Below are 19,987 nucleotides of genomic sequence, written 5' to 3'. Positions count from 1 at the left end.
ACTTCTGAAACATTTTTCTTTCCATGACTTATACTTATAATTTTTTGAATTTCAACGCATTATAAAAAATTAAAATTTTGATCTTATATAAATTAAAACAAAAAGAACTATGATAATCAAAATGCTATCCGACATTCTAAAACTAAAATTTCAAATATCAGAGCAAATGAAAAGTAATTTACCGGAGAAAGATGTCCCAATCTTCTAAGTCCTTTTCTTTTATCACAACTTTTCTTCTTGTCCATCATTGGAAGAAATTCGACGCAATAGTAAAGAAAAACGTGAGGAAAAGAAAAAGGCGGGTTGGGATTTGGCGGTAAAGATATATCTACTTTAATCGAAGCTGAGTAAAACTGTAAAAAACCAAGTAAAAAAAATTAAAATACCTGACCCAGAAAATTACCACCGGGACGCTAAACCCAGTAATGGTTGCGAGCAACGTCCGCCACAGAACCCTAGTAAAACCGAAACCCCCTCCCTCCGATCACCTTTTTTCCCGCTCATTTCGTTTCACGACTCCGAGTTAACTCAGGCGGCGACTCGTCGAAGATGTACGGATCCGATTCGGCTTCGGAGGATTTGGAGCGAACCGCTTTCCGAAAAGCCGAGAAGAAGTACAAGCTCTATTACCAAGACACTTACAGAACCCCCAAGAAGTAATTCCGATTCCGATTCCGAATTCGCTTCGAATTTGCAGTAACTAATCAAAATGCATGTGTGATTTTTCAGGAAAAAGCAACCGAAGCCGGTGGATTTATCTGAGGTTTTGGATTTCAAGTCCATTCTAGAATCACATGATCAAAACGCTGAGCTTCCATCTGGAATCGCTCCAGTTCGGTGCGGTCTGGACCGTCCTGTTTTCTCCGTAGAGAATCGCCCAGGCATCAATCTCTAACTTTCATACTTTGTAATTATTTGCTACAAGTATTTCTTACTTTGCATGAATTGAATCCAGATTCGAAGCGGTATTCTAGTTGCTAGTGTTATTCTAATTGCATGTCATAGGTGTTTTGAGAAGTGTTGACTGCAATGCTGGTTAAGCAATCAGTTGCTTCAGCTGGATCTTAAAATGGCAGTAAATTTCAATGCGAAATCGATTTGTGAATTAGCTTTTAGGTCCTTTTTGCCTGTTAATCAGAGAGTTTTATCCTTTGGGGATAAAATTATTGTGTGTTCTTCAAAGTTCAAGCTATTAGGAAACTAGACTCTCTCGTATATGTGGTCTCTTTTTCACTACTGGAAGTCTTAAACGCGGGATTTAGTGTAGATTTGTGAGGTTGCAAGTATAGGGATTCAGAAATCAGGAATTCAGGGTCTCTTGTGTGATAGATTTTAATCATTTTATTGGTAAACAATAGAGTAAAAAGTGTTCAAACTGCTAGCTACGGGGTCGGACCACAATCCAGTTCTTGTGGATGAAGATTTCGATGAGGAAAAATCTCATAAACAGTTCAAATTTGAAGCTCAGTGGCTAACCAGAGAAGACTGAAAGCAGGTGGTTGAGGAGTGCTGGAATAAATTTCATGAGGGACCTTGGAATAGACAGTTGGTAGATAAATTAGAGGATTGCCAGATTAGTTTACGATATCAAAGAGAAATAAGTGGGTGCATCGTCAAGCAAATAGAACTGCTGAGTGGGTGGCTTCAATATCAAACAGATATAAGTGCCCTTTATCTTGGATGAATTCACCCCCATCTCCTCTAGTGGAGATTTTGGTCTTTGACGGCCTCTTAACCTCTCCTGATTTTGTTTGAGAGGAATGCCTAGAGATGGCTTAGTGGGTGGAGTTTTCCTGACGGTTTTATTCTCTGGGGTGTTCCTTTGTTTATGTTATTTACTGCTGTGGCAGTGGGACATATGCTGTTTGTTTCCTATTTGCGTGTTGTTTTCTTGTATCACAGTTGTCTTTCATCTCAGTTAATGAATGAACGATAAAATTCAAAGGCACAAAAAGCAGTATTCTGAAAATCTTAATATTACGGTGTGAGCCAACCATTGTTTTTTATTTCTAACATATATTTCCTTCTCGAAACATACAGGATTTTATTTCATTCCAGGAGCACTGACTATAGAACAACAATGTCAATGGATAAAGGAGAGTTTAACCAGCTTCCCACAGCCTCCTAACAGAACAAATCACAATGCTTTTTATGGGCCTATAAATGATTTATTTATTGCAGCAAAGGAGAGGAAAATTTTAGTTGCAAAAGAGAATTCAAATTCTGAATGTAATCCTTCTGTCAGCAATAGAGATGATCAAGGGTGGAAGTTCTTTGAGGAACATGAAACATCATCAAAAGGAAACTCATGCAAATCAATTTCAGCTTCAGTTCTGTTGCGGAAACTGCGTTGGAGCACCCTTGGCCTGCAATTTGAGTGGTCCAAGGTACTTGATGATTCATTTTCCAATTTAGAATGCATATCAAGCACTAGCTCTAAGAATGACATGTAACTTGGATGCCATCAGATTTTGGTTGGCAAATGATTTTTGGTTGTTCAACTGGTGCTTATTAAATTGATTTTCTTATATGCTTGAGGATCTTCTCTAATAAACAGAAACTAATGTTTTCAAGTTAAAAATGATTCCTGACTATTGTAAATAATGGATAATATCTATTTGTAAATAACTATGAGATGACACCACACTAAATGCATTCAAGCTGTGTCACATCACATATCTAATTTTGTCTTCTTGATGTAGCGAAACTATGATGTTTCCCTTCCACATAAAAAGATCCCTGATACACTCTGTCAACTGGCTAAAAAACTGGCAGCACCTGCAATGCCCTCGAGTGAAGATTTCCAGCCTGAAGCTGCAATAGTGAACTACTTTGGCTTAGGTATTACTAGGGGGGTGGGGAATGGCTTATGTTAGCAGATTGTGACCACTTACTAGTGGTCTTCCTTTTTGATTGGGAAACTTATACAGGTTAGGATCAACATTTTTTTTTATCTTCGATTTTCTGTTTTCTCTAGGTGATATGCTTGGGGGGCACCTGGATGACATGGAAGCTGATTGGAGTAAGCCTATTGTAAGCATGAGGTATCTTGCTGTGCCATTTGATTTATGTATCTTGGTCGTCGTTGATTGTCAAGAAAAAAAGAAAACAAAATCGAGTAAACACCTCCTTAAGTGCTGATTTATCTCTACTTTTCTCAGTTTAGGCTGCAAAGCAATATTCCTTCTGGGAGGAAAGCTTAGAGAGGATCCTCCATTAGCAATGTTCCTTCGAAGTGGTGATGTTGTACTTATGGCTGGAGAAGCAAGAGAATGCTTTCATGGTATGTGCGAGTCTTCAGCTATCTTGAAATGGTTAATGTTCTTTTTAGCTATTAAACTGATTCTGATGATTAATCTGTAAACTGATTCTGATAATTAATCTGTTGATGGTAAGACCAATCAACAAGTGAGGAAAGTGATTGATTTGATGGAGGCAATGAGGCAATGATTGTTTGGTTCTTAATGTTTTGCTTCTGCGTACCATATGTGGGCTGCCTGAAATGCCTGTTTTAAACCAACAGTTCTATCATTGCCCCTCAACTGAAGCGCTTTCTTGTAATAAACAGTACAGTTTGACTATTCCATTTTGCAGAACATATATTGATAAATAAATTCCCAGAACATATATTCATTACAGATGCTTTGCTTTCTTGTATTGCAGGCGTGCCTCGGATATTCACAGACAGAGAAAATGCTGAAATTGTGCCTCTTGAGCAGCAGTTCTCACACGAGGATGATTCAAGTTTTTTAGAATACATCCAAACTTCAAGAATCAACATCAACATTAGACAAGTATTCTGAGAATTCATCTTGTTTTTTCTCCAAATCAGAGAGATGATTTCGGAGTCAGTGGGAATCATTTTTTGGCAACATAGAATTTTTAGTGATTACAGCAGCAAAAAGCCCCCAAAAGCCATTTGTAGATGGAAGTAGCATTGGTAGGAATTGAATCTTACTAGTGCCAATCTATGTTCTTGGGAGTTCGATTGTAACTGGGGGTGTTAATTTTTTTTTTTTCTTCGTAAAGTTCCTAGCAGATGCATGGGACGTGCAAGTTTAATTTACTTGCAACTCAATTTTGTAGTATGCTCTATTATCTGTGAGAAGCTCAAGCAAATGGATACTTTGGTGTTTGATTAATTACTTGCAGATATTGAACTGTATTCTAGTTTTTACTTCTCTCTTGGTGTAACCACTCATCTTTCTACAAGTCAGAATGTTGAGCTCAGTAGTTTTCTTGTGAAGTAATGCTCTTTGCGTAATTGCAAGTTAGTTGCAAATTTGTGTTTGTGTTTGGAATAAGCAAAATTCAGAATCAATAATCTGCACATTACATTACGCAAAGAGCATTACTTCACAAGAAAACTACTGAGCTCAACATTCTGACTTGTAGAAAGATGAGTGGTTACACCAAGAGAGAAGTAAAAACTAGAATACAGTTCAATATCTGCAAGTAATTAATCAAACACCAAAGTATCCATTTGCTTGAGCTTCTGAATTTTGCTTATTCCAAACACAAACACAAATTTGCAACTAACTTGCAGGTTAGAAGTGAAGTAATAAAATGCAGAAATCGATAAAGTAAAAAATAGAATGTTGAGAGTGGGATTTGAACCCACGCCCTTTCGGACCAGAACCTTAATCTGGCGCCTTAGACCAACTCGGCCATCTCAACTTTTATGCAAGTTTTAATTTCCTAATACTATCTCTTATAGACGAAATGAAACAGCAATCCTCCCTTTCGACCACAGAACACACTTGTGGACAGTACCAACGGCGAACCTGCGAATTGGTAGCCTCTGTTCACTAGGTTTGACCGTTGATTTGGTGTTTGGCCAAATGCACCGACTGCACACCACCAACTGACCAACTCACAGCTGGTAATTTCTAACAGCGTCAAACAAAACAGGACGGTAGAATACTGACAACAGAGGATTTCAACTGAAATTGGGCGGCGCTGAAAAACATGGTTCATATGTAAGTAATAGACACTGGACAATTGTTTCTGTTAATAAGAAAGAGATGACATGATAATCAACGCAATGAAAAATTCAACAATTTTGTTTAGAAATATATAAACATCAATCATCATATAAAACAAAGAATTTGGTTGTTCAGCTTTGAACACAAATTATAATATCCATCTTCTTATGGCTGCTGATCGAACCGTTCCTCCACCAATTTGATGCTACTTAATTGGTGCCGTAACACTTTGCATATCATAAATACTTTTCTCTGTTGAGGAATGAGGATAATACTTGATTATGCACACTACTCGCTCTTGACTTGACTTCTTAACTTCAACAACACCAAGCCACCATTACCCATCATATGTTTGGAAGGAGAAGGCAAATAGAAAATAAAATAGTGTACCAAATTTTCAAAAGATTATGTCAATTGATAAGCATATCAGTGTGTGGGGCTTGATATTACAATGTCAACATTCATTTTAGTTATTTTTGCACTCTCTCATCTTGTTCAAGTAACAAAAGAGATAAATAAAATTAATTATATATAAATAAACATTCTTAACCACACTTCGCTTGTCCGCGCATGTCTTTTTTAGACACAATATTTTTCATCAAAAGAACTGCATACTAAAAATCAAGTGATTGAAGTAATCCTCCGATCACATCAAATTTTTCAAGTGTCACATTACCTATTTTGCAACCGGTCGATAAAAATCAGAAGAAAAATCTACGATCTAACTAGGAAGGGAGAAAATTCACATTTCATTATCCACTCCCAAGATATTTTTTACCCCAAATTAATCCTCAAAACCCTAGACTTAACATCACCCACAAGTCACAAACATCCATCCATCCATCCATCATGTGATGCCCAACTAGAACACCCAACCCAAATCAAAACAAATCCATCACAGAAATTCAGTAATACAAGAAAGAAAGAAAAGCCCAAAACAAAATCAAACACCTCCACAAAAAACCAAATATACAATTCTAGTCTACGTGTACGATTCCACCACCACTTGGCCACTCCCTGACCTTTATATCTCCAAATTTTCGCACGCAACAAAAACTAGAAAAATCTCCCTTCTTCATCTTCGCTCCCTTTTTCTCTGCCTCTTCTTCTTCTTCTACTCGATAAGGTCTCAGATTCTCACACCCACATTCTGAAATGGGCGGTCCGATCGTGTTGACCCAGATAGCTCAGGGCCTCGGCGTCTTGGCCGGAGCGGCCATCGTCAAATCGCTGATGGACAAACCCATGGCCGGGCCGTTTCCTCGGTGCCCCAGTTGCAACGGAACGGGTCGGGTCAGCTGCCTCTGCAAGCGATGGTCGGATGGTGATGTCGGGTGCCGGACCTGTTCCGGGTCGGGTCGGACTTTCTGCAGCAGCTGTGGCGGGTCGGGTACGGGTCGGCCTCTACCCGTTCAGCTCTCCGTAAGGCGTCAAAACCCGCCACCCGGTTCGGGCTAATTCGGTTGTTGAAGAAATGTTTATAGTCTCTCTCTCTCTCTCTTGCCCTCTTTGATTTTTTTTCAGAAAGAAAAAGAGTTGAAATTGAATCATGTAATATAGTTAAAAGGTGATGATACTTTGAGGGATTGGAGAAGTAAGTTCATTTTTATTAGGCTGTAATGTAATCACATCACTTTTGCTCATATAATGAATATCTTCATAGCTAAAATTTGTCTGTATGCGTATTCACAATTTTGGGTATTTTTGAGTTGAATGTTTCCGGGGTTCCATTCAATTACATAGTTTGGTTAGTAAAGTTTACTTGTTGAGCAGATTTGTAGCTTAAAGCAAAATTCTTGGTTGTTCATTGATGGATACTTGAAATTAGGGACATCAAGAGCACCCATTTTACTCGATCTAATTCAGAAAATGGTGATTTTTGGCTTATGCACCAATCCTTTGGTACAAAACAATTAGTTAGAGCCAAGAGAAGATTGACATTTTACTATATGAGACATGTCTTTTAGTTGATAATAATGCATTAATTTGAATGTATGATGTTGAAGCTTAAAGATTTTTTGTTCATAGGGAATATTAGTATATTACCTTGTCAAGTTCTAAAATTTCCGAGTCCTTGCTCATGAGCCTTGACAATAAGCATAGATGGTTATTTTGCCTTTTTAATTTCTTGCATTCTAACCAGTAATGAGTTGGCTTACATAAGCATAGCTTTAAAAATTAGTGCATTTAGAAAAGATAAAGATAACCTTTTGTTATGTTTTTCTTTTATCAACTTGAGGGAATGGTGAGGTAGATCTTGAATACCTATATGTCCTTATCCTCTATATCTGATATATCAAATGATTAAATATGTTACTGCTCTCATCTGAGACTTGCCTGCCTCATCCTGAATAAACTATTTTGAGGCTTTAACCTTGTGAAGGTTAGCTGGGATCCAAAGGAAATGAAAGCTAGTTTATTAGTTCTAAATTTGCCATATAGAAGCAGCAAGAATTCTTTCTGTTCTGCCCAAATCAGGATTTGCTGCTCAAATCCGGCGAAAGTGATAATTTTGTGAAAAGTACTCATTTAAACCTTAAACTGTGACATGGGTTTTGAAGTTTTGATTTCTTTGTGTACCTCTTGTCAATAGATAAATGAATTGTACATTCATGTTAATCAGTGGACATTTTCCGTCACAAGAGTGTTGCTTCACTTAACAAACATTGCACGAACAACTGATTTAATACATATTTATGGAGTTCAAGTCCAAACAGATATTTGTACACCAGAAGATGGTTCTATCAAATCACATAACAAGTTTACAGGTCTTAGTCCTACAAATTTCCCTTGGCTTCAAACATTACCGTAAGCCTCCGTCCTCAGATTAATGATATGTGATCACCATAGTTGCCCCTTCTTCCAAACTTGAATCCAAACGGAATTCTCCCACAATATTTCCTCACTTGAAAGCCTGTGACAAGCCACAATGATTAACTGTTAGCCTAAGCAACTATAAATATGTTATATCACTGCCTTAATCTCATCTAATTCAAGTGTACTCAGCAGTACTTACTGCAAAAACAGTGGCGTGGCCGGGATCAGCAAGGTGAGCAAAGAGGTTGTCAATGGGGCCGGTACCGGTGTAGATGTGTTGAAACCAAGCACCCATCACAGCCAACATAGCCAATCTCCCATTCTTGATCTCCTTTGTCCTCAACTCCTTGATCTTCTCGGGTGAGCCACTTCCCCATCCAAGTGGGTCGAACCAGAGCCCGCCTGGGTATCCTACGTCTGTCCCGGTGAGCTTGTTGTTGGGGAAGATTGGGTCGGTGTTAACAGACCCAGGCTTGAGGATGTCAGCCCATCTCCTCCCCTCGGCCCACCCGATGAAAATCAGCTCAACAATGAAAAGGGTGGTAGTGTCAGTGAAGTACTCTTGTTCTCCTGCTGTGTACCATGAAGGAGTGTTTAGGATGCCAATCTTTGTCAAGAATTCTGGGATGAAGATCCCGGCGGCGCCCAACATCGCCCACCGGCAGTGTACGAGCTCGGCTTGTGTGTTCCACTTTAGGCTGTCAGGGTCAGATGCTGCATGTTCAACACAAGCAAATATTAGTTACAGTTTTCATAAGCATCCGTTTAGTTCATTAATTTGAAATTCTTGAGGGACAATGTCACGGATTTTGACTTACAAAGACCAAGCGGATCAAAGCCAAAGTCTCCTGGAAGGCTGCATTATATAGTACAAAAACAATTAGAAACTAGGATTAACTAACATGCATGTTACGTTGCGAAACTATGGATCTAAATCAACCAAACACTCCAATAAAAGTTCACTTCATCAGTAGTCCAAAGTCATATATTTTTCGATAACACAACATGTCAGACTAGTTTCTACAAAATATAATTACGAACCTCCCGTCTAGCCATGGAGGAGGGGTGCTTCCCGGGAACCATAGGGGTCTGTCAGGGTCAGCAGCAGTAGCACATACTCTAAAAGAAGTTGATGATGATCCACTCGGTGCTGCCACGTTTCTCACTCTCAGCTTCCTCCCGCCAAAAAACGAAGCCTTTGTTGCTGCCAAAGCAGACCCCGCTTTCTGCGAGCTGCGATATGATCATATATTCCATCTCTTCATCAACTCTTTGTTCAAATATTAAACACAAGCAGTTCACATCTTATAAAATGGAGAGCTTACCTGGGAGAAGACACAGCTGCAATGGCAGATGAAGCCCAAGCAGAAGCCATTTTTGACTATGAGATTTAACCAACTCAAGCTTCTTTTTCTTTCTTTGATTGGTGAAGTACGAAAATGAAAATGTGTTAATGTATGAAGGGTTTGCTTATCTTAGAGGATAGGAGAGAGGTGTCCGATTGGTTTTTGGGGTGCCATGTGGCATATAGAATCTGAGACTAGGCCCCTTCTACCTTCCACACCTCCCGTTCTTGAGCTTACCTGGAATAATCACAAGCTTGTGGTTCAGGTTTCTGGTATAAGTTGAAAGATTTTTTTAATCTAAAATTTGTGGTCCGTATTGATTTATAAATTACTGGGGCCTAAGTGTGCGTCTTCAGTCTACGGGCTAAGCCCAAGCATTTAGGCCCACGGAAATCCAAAAGAATCTAAGAAAACAAAAACTAATCTTTTTCAAGATAGGTCCTTCAAAAAGGAAGTTCCTATACAGGTATACGATGATGAATCACACTGTTACAGCTTGTAACCCTTAAGAAAAAGAAAAAAAAAATCATGTATCGGAGGACTGTTCTGAAGCGGACATTAGAAATGTAATTTCATCATACTAATTAACACATTCATACTTCATGTCGTCCCTGTAGGCATAAAAATATCTCACATTTCCGAACCCTGCCCAACGAACACCGCAAAAGAACAATGTGTTATGAAAAACGCTGTGTGTAAAATATAATTGAAATGCGAAATCGACTTTGAGCTCGTCAAATTCATTGTCTCCTGATTTACAGTGGATTGTAAAGGGCTGCTCCAGAAACAGACGGTTTTCGATGTAAACGCCGTCATCCTGATAGCCACTTGTACCAACTATGAGCATAATATGAATTAACGGAACAAGAACGATGGTGAAAGATGAACTCATGTTTGCTTGATATGATCATATGAACGAGAATTGTTGGAATGTAAGTGCTACAAAATTTTGACGGAAGCGAAAAAGAGATAATGATTGGTACTTAACTATTAGTTCCCCTCGGTTTGATTGTCACTTTAATTTGAAACGTTTATTGTGAGATTAATTATTGCCTATGATTTATTATTATATACCCCTTGCAATTAGATAAATACCAACTCATAACCTATTTCAGTTTCATCCATTGCAATTGACTGTTTTGCTTGCATTTATCAATACTAGCAATTCACACACGCGATGCGTGTGAAACACATATGTGATCTTTAGAATTTAGGAAATATTAATTCTTCTTATGAATATAGTACCATGATAAAAAAAAAAAAAAATACTAATATGATAACAATATTATTACTGTTTTCTATTGAAAAAAAAATATATATATTGTTTCAAATGGATGATACACATCCCTGGTAGAAGAAATTGACCCAGTAAAATCAAAATTTGTAGAGCATTCTGCATGCAGCTTAAAAGCCAAGTCCATACATTGCCAAAAATAAAAAATAATAAAACTCAAGTCCCAGACATGAAATACAGAGAATGTATTCTCACCTTTGAGAACTATGAGAACCCTTTGCACTGAATAGAGACTTTTGGATAAAGGATCTGAAAGTAGTGTCCTATATATTGTTTCATGGTTAGCCCACTTTAAACCGAGCTGCAAAACAATGACATCATAAGGAGAAAAAAGTAAAGAAGGAAAGTCAGTGAAAAGACTAAAATATAGATAGAAACATTGATTCAAGTTTCAGACTAAATTATAGATAGAAAGAAAACACACCGCAAGAACACACTGCACAAAAAACCAGGTAGACCTTGACAAAAATTCTATGGTGACAATAGCAGCAGTCTCGAAACCACTCAGTTTCCCGATCGGAGATCCATCGATCATAGACGGTATTTCCCCATGGTCTTTGTTTTTTTCCCCTTGCCGGATTAGTAAAATAAGAAAGAAGAAGAAGCCAGGTCTACTGGGAAACAAGCTTTGCAGATGCAGTTGCCAACAAAAACAATGGGCATATATTCTCAATTTCCTCTCTTGTAGAACCTATGTCACATTAAAAACCCTTCTCAGTTTCAACAAAATCAATTAATAATGAATTAGATATCTAGAAATTTAAAGGAAAATTCATATGATAAGAAGCTATGCAGTTGGAGTTGCTGTGAATTCGAGCAAAGATACCATGAGTTGTTAATATCTGATTTAATGAAAATGGGATGGTGTTGGTACCCCAGCGGTTCTTGATCGGTTAACGAACGTGGGTGGTTTCTTGGACGTGGTGTTGGAGGCGAGAGTTCTTTGAGTGGTTTAAAAAAAAAAAAAATTTCTATTTGTGTTTTACATGTGTACCCCAACAGATTAAATGTTATTCAATATTTTATAATATTATAGGGTTACTTCTGTCAAAATATTCAGTTTTGATTGACAAACTCTATTCTCTTAATAATAGTATATATATATATATATATATATATATATATATATATATACAGCGGTTCTCCACTGCGGACGTCCGCAGTTTTTCGATCCGTACGGATTTCCAGTTTTGATCCATTTTTCGATCACATTTTCACATCTTAACCGTTCAGTTTTTAGGTCCTAATGTATAGATCACCTCTGCAAAATTTCAGCAAATTTGGTGATCATTAAGGCATTCAAAACTGCAAATTACAACAATATATACGAACGGTTCCGGTTCGACAGATTTGGTTCGTTCGTGTAAATTGCAGTTTTGAATGCCTTAACGATCACCAAATTGGTTGAAATTTTGCAGAGGTGATCTATACATTAGGACCTAAAAACAGAACGGTTAAGATGTGAATGTATGATTGAAAAGTGGGGAAAAACACAAAATCCATACGTTTTTGCTTAGGTGAGACTACTGTGAAGAATTTGTTACACACTACTGGCCGACCGGGTGTTGATCGACAGAGGAGGTCGCGTATGAAAATCAACGAGTATTAAAAACCTTGAGTATAGTGACGTACTATACTCTCAACTTTGCATTCCCGTTCTGGCCGGCCGGTCAAACCCAGTCTGTCTGTATTGAATTTTGGAATCTAACTACTCTACTATATCAGGACAGTTATGAAGCTTAGTTGCTCCGCTTAACCAGTACTAGCTAGGGGAAGGTATCTTCCATTATGCTGGTAATAATGATATGCATATATAGGATTCAAAAGGCTAGGGTTTTAATGAATAATGAGTCCCTTCATCAAAAAAAAAAATGAATAATGAGTCCCGAACTAACCACCGATCAAGAGCTTGATTACAAATCTGAATCGATCTTGTTTATTATACTCACAATGTAGAGTTAGATTTAGGGCGGTTATATCTGAATATTTTACAAAGAAAATTAAGGCCCACATGTAGGGTTAGTTCTTGTAACACATGTTTAAGTACGTTAAACAAGCAAACTTGGCTAACTGGTTACGATTTACTAGGGAGTAACGAAGATACTGGCAAATGTGTTAATGCATTGTCTCCCTTTTAATTCTCTGTTTTAGTCAGTCACCGATCGACTGCTACTCCTACTCTGCATAAAAATTATAAGAGATCTTTCTTCCTGAACAATTAAACGGTGGGTGGGTTGAGTAATTTGATCCTTACTTTAAATCCCAATATACAGAATGAATCAAGAATAAGAGTTTGGTACTTCGCTAAGTCAACCGTTTCGAAATTTTACCCCCTTATGTTAAATCAGCCGACAAAGAGATCTAGTTTGGTGGAAGATTACGGACCTTTTTAAGGAAACAAATGGTGGTTAATTAATTATAGCTGCGGATAATTGTTTGAGGTCTACGAACATCATCAAACCATTCTTGAATTGTTATATATATGTATTTGGCCCAGTTTACCAATCATGGCTGCTAATACAAGAATTAGCAACTACAAATCCTTACGATCTCCTTTACTTCATCCCCAAATTGGATTCGATTCTCATAATTACAGTTCTGCATGCAAGCTAGCATGTGCTGGTTATCAGTAATGCAATTATGTTTCCACAGAAAATCGTTGTCCTAATTATTCCTCAGGCGAATTATAACATACAAATCTTACTATATTTGAATATTTGATAGACAAGTAGGGTCATTAGAAAAGTAAAAATGATTAACATGAGATTATTCTAGCTATTGATCTCGTTTGTTTGGATTGCATCTTCTTTGCGGAGTCAACAAGCGAAGACGGATCGGAGTCGTATCCATCATCGTCGATTCTCATAGTCCCAGTGAGTTATTGTTCTGAAAGTACTAAATGATCGATGCAGCAGCTAGAAACAATTTGGTTTGTTAATTATATTGACCACTACTATAATTGCTCAGAAACCTTTTTTATCATACTGTCTCTCAGTTTATGTTCCACACCATTCATCATACAATGCACATGCTATGGGTCATGACATGAGTTTGGGTTCAATAATGTGATTAGTTGTGGGGGGGGCGTAAATCCAAATGCGCGCCAATAATGAACACCCTGTTTGCTAGTTTTAGAGTGCATTGCAAACTTGCAAAATTGGACACAGATAGCCCTAATCACTACCTAATTGTTGGCAGATCAATCCCTAATCTAGTTAGGGGCACATATGTTTTTTGACAGTTCGAGTGTATAGCACTTTGTTAATCATAAATAAGGTTATGCCAAAGTGTTTTTGACTGTTGGATCTCATAGGTATACTCTTTAACTGTAAGGTATAGTTTTTTATATCAGATAAGAGAATACAGGGCCCGGTCCTAAAAATTAAGAGGCTTAGTGCAAAAATGTAAATGAGGCCTTACTAATTATGATCTCAATTGAAGAACTAAAAAAGAATATTTAGTATAAATAAAAAAAGAAAAGAGTGGGTAAAAAAATTTTATCTTTAAAAAAAACCTAGTTCTCTCTGAAAACTAGGGTAGAGGTTGGCGGCTAGGGTTTCGCTGACCTGAGGATATCAACGTTGAGAACGACGGTTCTCGATCATAGATCGGAGGCGTGATGGCAGAGGCTATGGCGACTCGACTGGCGGCGGTACTTGCACTGACGGATGACGCGGTGGTGGAGTTTGGGGCAGTTGGAGCAGCGGTTGTTGCTGCGTCTGGCTTTTATCTGGTGGGTCGTATGTCGGCACCTAGGGCAGAGGATGCTGCTGGATTGCCCAAGGCGATGGCGGCGGTATGGGGCCTGCGTGATCGTCTCTCGATCACGAAGGTTGAAGGGGACCGTTTTCAGTTCCGCTTTGCGGTGAAGGAGGAAGGTCAGAGAGTTCTGCACGGGGGCCCGTGGCATTTCAAGAATCGGATGCTATTGCTGGAGGAGTATGATGGCTTTGGGGCGCCGGAGTTGGTTCCATTGAACTCGTTGGAGGCCTGGGTCACGGTGCGACGTCTACCTCCACGTCTGCAGACGGAAGAGTCGTTGATGCTGATTGGATCGTCAATGGGCCGGTTTCTGCGGGCAGAGAAGTTTGCACTGCAGCCGGGTTCTCCTGAGCAACGCTTCCGGGTCCTCTTGGACGTTCGTCGGCGTCTCTGGGGGCAGCGGACTTTTGGCTTTACAGAGACGGTAAGGGCGGAGGTGGATCTGGTCTATGAGAAGGTCAAAGGGTGGTGCAGAGAGTGTGGCCTTTTCGACCATGGTGATCGGGTGTGTGATCATTTTTTGATTAAGAAAAGTGGAGGTGGGCTGACCGGATCTACAGGGTTAGTAGTGGGAGGTCAGGTGACTCCGGCGGCGGCTAGGAAAGAGCCGTCTAAGGTGATCCTGTCAGAGACTCCAAGGTATAGCGCTGGTGTTCCTGCGACACCTACACCAATCTTGTTAGGGTCGATGGCAACAACTGGAGTGCCAAATCTCATGGATATTGTTGGCCGGTCCATGGAGATGCTAAAGGGGATACCACTACTAGAATTTTGGCTATAGGACACCATCTATTATGGGTGCCTATTGCCTACAACAGCAACCAATATGAGCTTTAGGCACTATGCAGCCACCCAAGCCCAGTCAGTGGTCTTTGCTCCAGTTTCCATTGTGGCATAGAACACCAATACTGTAATGGTGTCTAATTTTGAATGTTAGAGGATTTTGTAGTCAATAACTACTTTGCTTTTTCCCATATCTTTTGTCAGCAATAGTACAATGGTTGGTATCAATTGTAACCACCGTTTCTTCGTGAACTTGTAAATGGTGTGTAATTAAGACCCACTGACCCTGCAATGGTGTGTGATTTGTTTGGGATTTGATGGATAAAATTATCATTGCATTGCATATATTGGTGTGTAATTAACCCCCACCTCCATATAATGGTGGGTAAAAGTTCTCTCTACCCAGCAATTATTCATGACATTGGCCTCACCAATATCAGTGCCAGTAATGGCAAATGGTGGGAATATGGAATTTTATTTGAATTGGTTTGATGGCAGTACGTATGGATGCTTTAGCTGCTTGTAAATTGTAATAAACCATGAATTCTGTATTCATTTTCAACAACACCAAGATGTACTCATAGATTAATCATCATCAATATTAACATTACATCATCATCAATATTAACATTACATCAGAAGGGCATTTACATCCCAATAGAGTCAATACAAAGTTCATAGAACTAAAACATTAATAATACCTACCTAATACACTTCACCTTGTCTATTGTGCTAAACCATTCAAATCTTCCATGTTTTTCAAAAAGTAACACTGCATTGCTGGGCAGTCAATCTATTTGAACTAGCTCCTCCATTTCAATGGGAATGTTGATGGCCTTAGAAGAGAACTAACATCATGCTACTTGATGTTTACCAAAAGAGCACATAAACAAGGTGAATATTTACCTTGAGCTTCACAGACTGTTCAGATCAAATGGCATAATTGGTGAATAGACCTCAACATTCTCCTGATCAGCCATTACACAATCCTCTTCATCTATTCTGTCCTTTGATGGCATTTGATTCTCCATTACACCTCTTTCACCATCAGTACTTGATGAGTTATGAAACAACTTGTTTACCTCATTCATCATGTTTTCCTTCATTTTTGCAAATGAATCTTCCATCTTTTTCTTGTGTGCCTCCATTGTTACGGCTTGCTCGTGTCTCAACTCTTCAGCCAAGTTGATATTAGCCAACCTTAAACTCTCTATTTCAACATGAGCTTCTTCTGTTGCTTGCTTTTGTTGCTCCCACGCAGCTCTGAGAGTATGCACTTCCCTACACATACCTCTTGCCTCAGTGACAACTCCTGGAACATCAGTGAATTGGACACCTAAACCATAACCTCTAACGCGATTCCTTTTCTCTGGACCAAGTACATCACTGTACACTTTGTGCCGGATCTCATCTGTCAGTATCTCCTGCCTATCTTCATACTCCTTTAATCCATTTTTGAACTTGGCCTGCACTTGTTAGAAACATTGAAAGAAGTCAACCGACAGTTGTGCATAAGCTTCGATACATACACCATGAAAACTAGTAATTCAAATATTTTATCACTCACTATTATATCTGCTGACTCGGCATCTACAACTGTTCCGTCTTCACGAGTATGTGTCATTGTGAAAAATGTTATGCGATCAGGAGCATAACCATTCACTTGTTCCTGAAATTGAATGAACATTTAAATATAATTCCTTTCATAATATAAGATACAGGAGCTATTTTCAGAAATATCCTCACATATTCATATCGCATCTGTGCAAAAGTCTTTGTTCCATTAGTGTGACTCGACCTTAGCTCCTTCCTATTGTTGGCATATGTCAAAGCACGTTCCTAGGATTACCAAACATATATGTTCAAAATCAAGGATAATGTGTTTAAACAAGCAGCTCTGTTGCTTCTTAATATCCCCTGACCCCCCAAGTCTCAAGCATTTTTAAATAAATTTCAACACATGTATGATGGACACAACAATCATACATTCCGTTTTTTACATCACTGCAACCAACAATAATGAGTCGAGATAGTTGAAAAATGAAGCAGTTCCAAAGTTTTCAATTTTAATAGGGTAATGCCTGAATGAGGAACAAAATAGTGCAGTCGAATTGACCTAAAAACTTATATGATTTGTAATACCTGATTAGGCTTTTTATCCCACTCAGCCACGAGCGACCTCCATTGGGCTTGGTTCACACTAGGGTGGCTGCAGGCAAACCTCCTTGGAGTACCGATGTTTGGCTTGTAGTATAACCTCCTGAGTCGTGACTTATAACTCTTCCACCTATCATTCAATTTGAGTTCGCAGACTCGGCGAACAAATGGCTGCATTGCCACATCTACATTGCTCCAATCAATCGTTCCCTACCAATAAATACAATTCCATAGTCACAATTGGATTGCAGCCACATTATGTTATCTTAGAATGAATAATATATGATTTCAGATGGCAAACATGGTCAATTTCATTCTTAACATAATAACATTTTAACAATATCATCCAGTTACCTCATTGCTGTATATATTCTTGTGGATGAAATCTTTTTATAAACTTGATTACTTACCTTAATCCTCTCCCAAGCAGCATCCATGTTTGAGGCCTTGTAGAAATTTCTCCAATCAGTATTATCAATCGGGAAGAACGATGACTCCAATGCGAGCCACCCCAAGAACCTAGAGAACCTGGCAACTGTGTGAGGTGGTGCAACTGGTTGTCCTTTGGCATTAAACTTCAGTTTCTCCACCGTCCCGTTTGCGGCCCATCTAGGCCTATTAGGGCCTCTATTAGTCCGAAATCGACGCATCTTTGCTGCACTCGATCTTTCAGCATAATTTGGATTTTCAGTCTCCTCCGCTGTATCATTCATAGCAGAATTCACCTCCATGTTGTAATGGTACAAAGGATCTAGCGGTTGTTGCGTCTCCATGTCTGCACCCAATGATACAGCCCAACTTCCGTTCCCAACCGTATCATTGGTCATCTGCATCAATGTTGCCCATATGTATTAGCCAACTAAATGGATTGCCTTTGGGCACAGACTCTCATATTAATGAGAAGCAGCAACCCCATTTAAATATTAATATGGATATTAAATTTCCGGAAACATGCACCATCACCAAATTACAGCATATACTCTTATTTAACAGCACATCAATTATATAACTTATGGGCAGAGGAAGATTGAATATGCATCATTAAATGAACTGACAAGCCAAAGAATTACATACCTTCAAACCTGGGAATCCAACCTAAAGGAAGCCTATTTGCTGAAACAGAAAACAAAGTATACAAAACTTAAATGATAATTGGATTCACTTGTAAAAAAGTAGCCATACAATTCAACATTTCAGCCATGAAATTTTCAAACACCATGGCTCAGCCTTCGTTACCTTTGTATTTGTAAATGTGGTTGAGGTCTCTGTTCTTCTAACTGATGAGAGGGAGGTTGGAGAATGCTTTTAACATTGATAAGGGTTAATATGGCTGACCATCCCGTGGCAGTCCATTTTAAAAACTTTTTCAGGTCCCACAAACCTCCTTTTCCCGGGTTAGCAACTTTGGCTCTAGTTTGAGTTGTGGTTTTCCCACACTTCTGTCCTTTTCAAACAATCAAGCGGGATCCTGTTCCATAATTGCCACCTGTACATTTGAAAAAAAAAAATTTAATATCTTATGCACGTCCATCACCATGAGCTTACCAGAACACTTCGATATAACATGCTTTGTGAAATAGGATCACAAGCATAAACTTGCAGACAACGGACATGTACTGACTAACAAAAGCCATATTCTTTGATATATGGCATTCAAGTTAAGAGTCACAAAATCAATCTCACATAAAGTAGCTTCCTGGAGATTAATCACCTTACAATTTGTGTAGGTAAATACATCAAAAAAAACATATGAATCAGATGGCAGCAAACTTTTTTAAGTTACTGATTTTAATACAACTTCAAGTTCAAGAGTCACCAACCTGTCCTCCCATTTTCAACACTCTTGCCCAAACAGCTTTTAATCCTTTCTACTTCTCACATCTGTCCTAATGGGTAGATGATCATCATCACCTGTTACATGTTCTAGATCTTGCCTTGAACATGGATCATCAATTGGTGTTGAAGACATATCAAAAAAGTCCCTAGGCCTGGTCTTGATGGCAACGTGCCATTCAACATCAGTTGGATCCTTCACAAACATAGCTTGAATGGCATGCGATGCAAATACGTACGGATCCTCAGGTCCCATACACTTGTTGAAGTTAACTAGAGTAAAACCATATTCATCCTTCTTCACTCCACCACCGCGTGAATTTACCTCCGGCCAATCACATTTAAATAACACAATGTTTCTGTCACCGCGATATTGCAGTTCAATTATATCAACAAGGGCGCCGTAGAAACCAACCATCCCTTCCCGATGGTTGCAATCGTTTGCAGTTGCATAACTAGACATTTCTGCTTGGAGCCACACCCCCCAATTTTGACGCTTACCATCTTCCAATCCATTCCTCACTTTAAATCTAAATCCATTGCTTACATAACTTTTGTATCTAGTACACCATTTGCTGGGGCCATTAGCCAAAGCCAACAAATCTTCAGTCACCCGTGGATCACCCTCGTTGTGCATTCCATTAACCTATACATACAAGGACAAGTTCACTACATAACCTCATTCCATGACAAAACTGATTACAATATTCTATAGTATAACATTGTGGCTCAATCACTTACAAGTTTGTCAAACCAATTGGGAAATGACTTCTTAGCTCTTTTTTCAGATTGCAGCAAGGTGACACGACGGCCTCGATTGGCCTGAGCTTCCCTTACATGCCTTCTGCTCATGTGTCAAAAGTGTTAAGACATGAATTAAACATCCTTTGTATTCTATTAATAATTATTCATTGTAATAACACAGTACTGAATTTTTCCCATACCTTTCATAAGGCTTAGCCTCTGGACAATTAGCCAAAACACAAGACCTAGCACTCTCCCAGTCATCA

General features: G+C 38.8%; 4 protein-coding genes and 1 non-coding gene across 5 annotated transcripts in view; 2 read left to right on the top strand and 3 right to left on the bottom strand.

The window, feature by feature from the left end:
- LOC133711190 (meiosis-specific protein ASY1-like) overlaps positions 1-19,987 on the bottom strand; it is a 42,828-nt gene that overhangs the window by 8,733 nt on the left and 14,108 nt on the right. The gene's annotated exons all lie outside the window — the stretch shown is intronic.
- Positions 390-4,181, top strand: LOC133709884 (alpha-ketoglutarate-dependent dioxygenase alkB). Its single transcript, XM_062135822.1, has 7 exons — positions 390-656; positions 730-881; positions 2,041-2,387; positions 2,703-2,841; positions 2,978-3,044; positions 3,162-3,283; positions 3,664-4,181. Exons 1-7 carry the CDS (start codon positions 550-552, stop codon positions 3,801-3,803), a joined length of 1,074 nt encoding a protein of 357 aa, XP_061991806.1. The 5' UTR covers positions 390-549; the 3' UTR covers positions 3,804-4,181.
- On the bottom strand, positions 4,597-4,677 carry TRNAL-AAG (transfer RNA leucine (anticodon AAG)). Its single transcript has one exon. It is a non-coding gene; the product is annotated as a tRNA-Leu (tRNA).
- Positions 6,034-6,664, top strand: LOC133709593 (uncharacterized). Its single transcript, XM_062135385.1, has one exon. It carries the CDS (start codon positions 6,141-6,143, stop codon positions 6,441-6,443), a length of 303 nt encoding a protein of 100 aa, XP_061991369.1. The 5' UTR covers positions 6,034-6,140; the 3' UTR covers positions 6,444-6,664.
- LOC133709592 (chlorophyll a-b binding protein, chloroplastic) lies at positions 7,576-9,288 on the bottom strand. The gene is made up of 5 exons (XM_062135384.1): positions 9,128-9,288; positions 8,844-9,035; positions 8,621-8,658; positions 8,002-8,516; positions 7,576-7,899 (listed from the first exon to the last, which is right to left on the bottom strand). Exons 1-5 carry the CDS (start codon positions 9,175-9,177, stop codon positions 7,888-7,890), a joined length of 807 nt encoding a protein of 268 aa, XP_061991368.1. The 5' UTR covers positions 9,178-9,288; the 3' UTR covers positions 7,576-7,887.

The sequence above is a fragment of the Rosa rugosa genome, chromosome 5 (genome assembly GCF_958449725.1).
Source record: "Rosa rugosa chromosome 5, drRosRugo1.1, whole genome shotgun sequence".
NCBI classification, from domain to species: Eukaryota; Viridiplantae; Streptophyta; class Magnoliopsida; order Rosales; family Rosaceae; genus Rosa; species Rosa rugosa.
Note: the sequence above shows the minus strand (reverse complement) of the source record. Positions and strands in the feature narration are given on the sequence as shown.

Bases quoted from the DNA above. Each gene is read 5' to 3' on its own strand.
- LOC133709593 (XM_062135385.1), top strand. From the start codon at position 6,141: ATGGGCGGTCCGATCGTGTTGACCCAGATAGCTCAGGGCCTCGGCGTC.
- LOC133709592 (XM_062135384.1), bottom strand. From the start codon at position 9,177: ATGGCTTCTGCTTGGGCTTCATCTGCCATTGCAGCTGTGTCTTCTCCC. The intron at 8,659-8,843 runs GTTCGTAATTAT...TATATAATGCAG, and splicing joins CCTCCATGGCTAGACGGGAG to CCTTCCAGGAGACTTTGGCT. The intron at 8,517-8,620 runs GTAAGTCAAAAT...TTGAACATGCAG, and splicing joins CTTTGATCCGCTTGGTCTTT to CATCTGACCCTGACAGCCTA.
- LOC133709884 (XM_062135822.1), top strand. From the start codon at position 550: ATGTACGGATCCGATTCGGCTTCGGAGGATTTGGAGCGAACCGCTTTC. The intron at 882-2,040 runs GCATCAATCTCT...CGAAACATACAG, and splicing joins CTCCGTAGAGAATCGCCCAG to GATTTTATTTCATTCCAGGA. The intron at 2,842-2,977 runs GTATTACTAGGG...TGTTTTCTCTAG, and splicing joins AGTGAACTACTTTGGCTTAG to GTGATATGCTTGGGGGGCAC.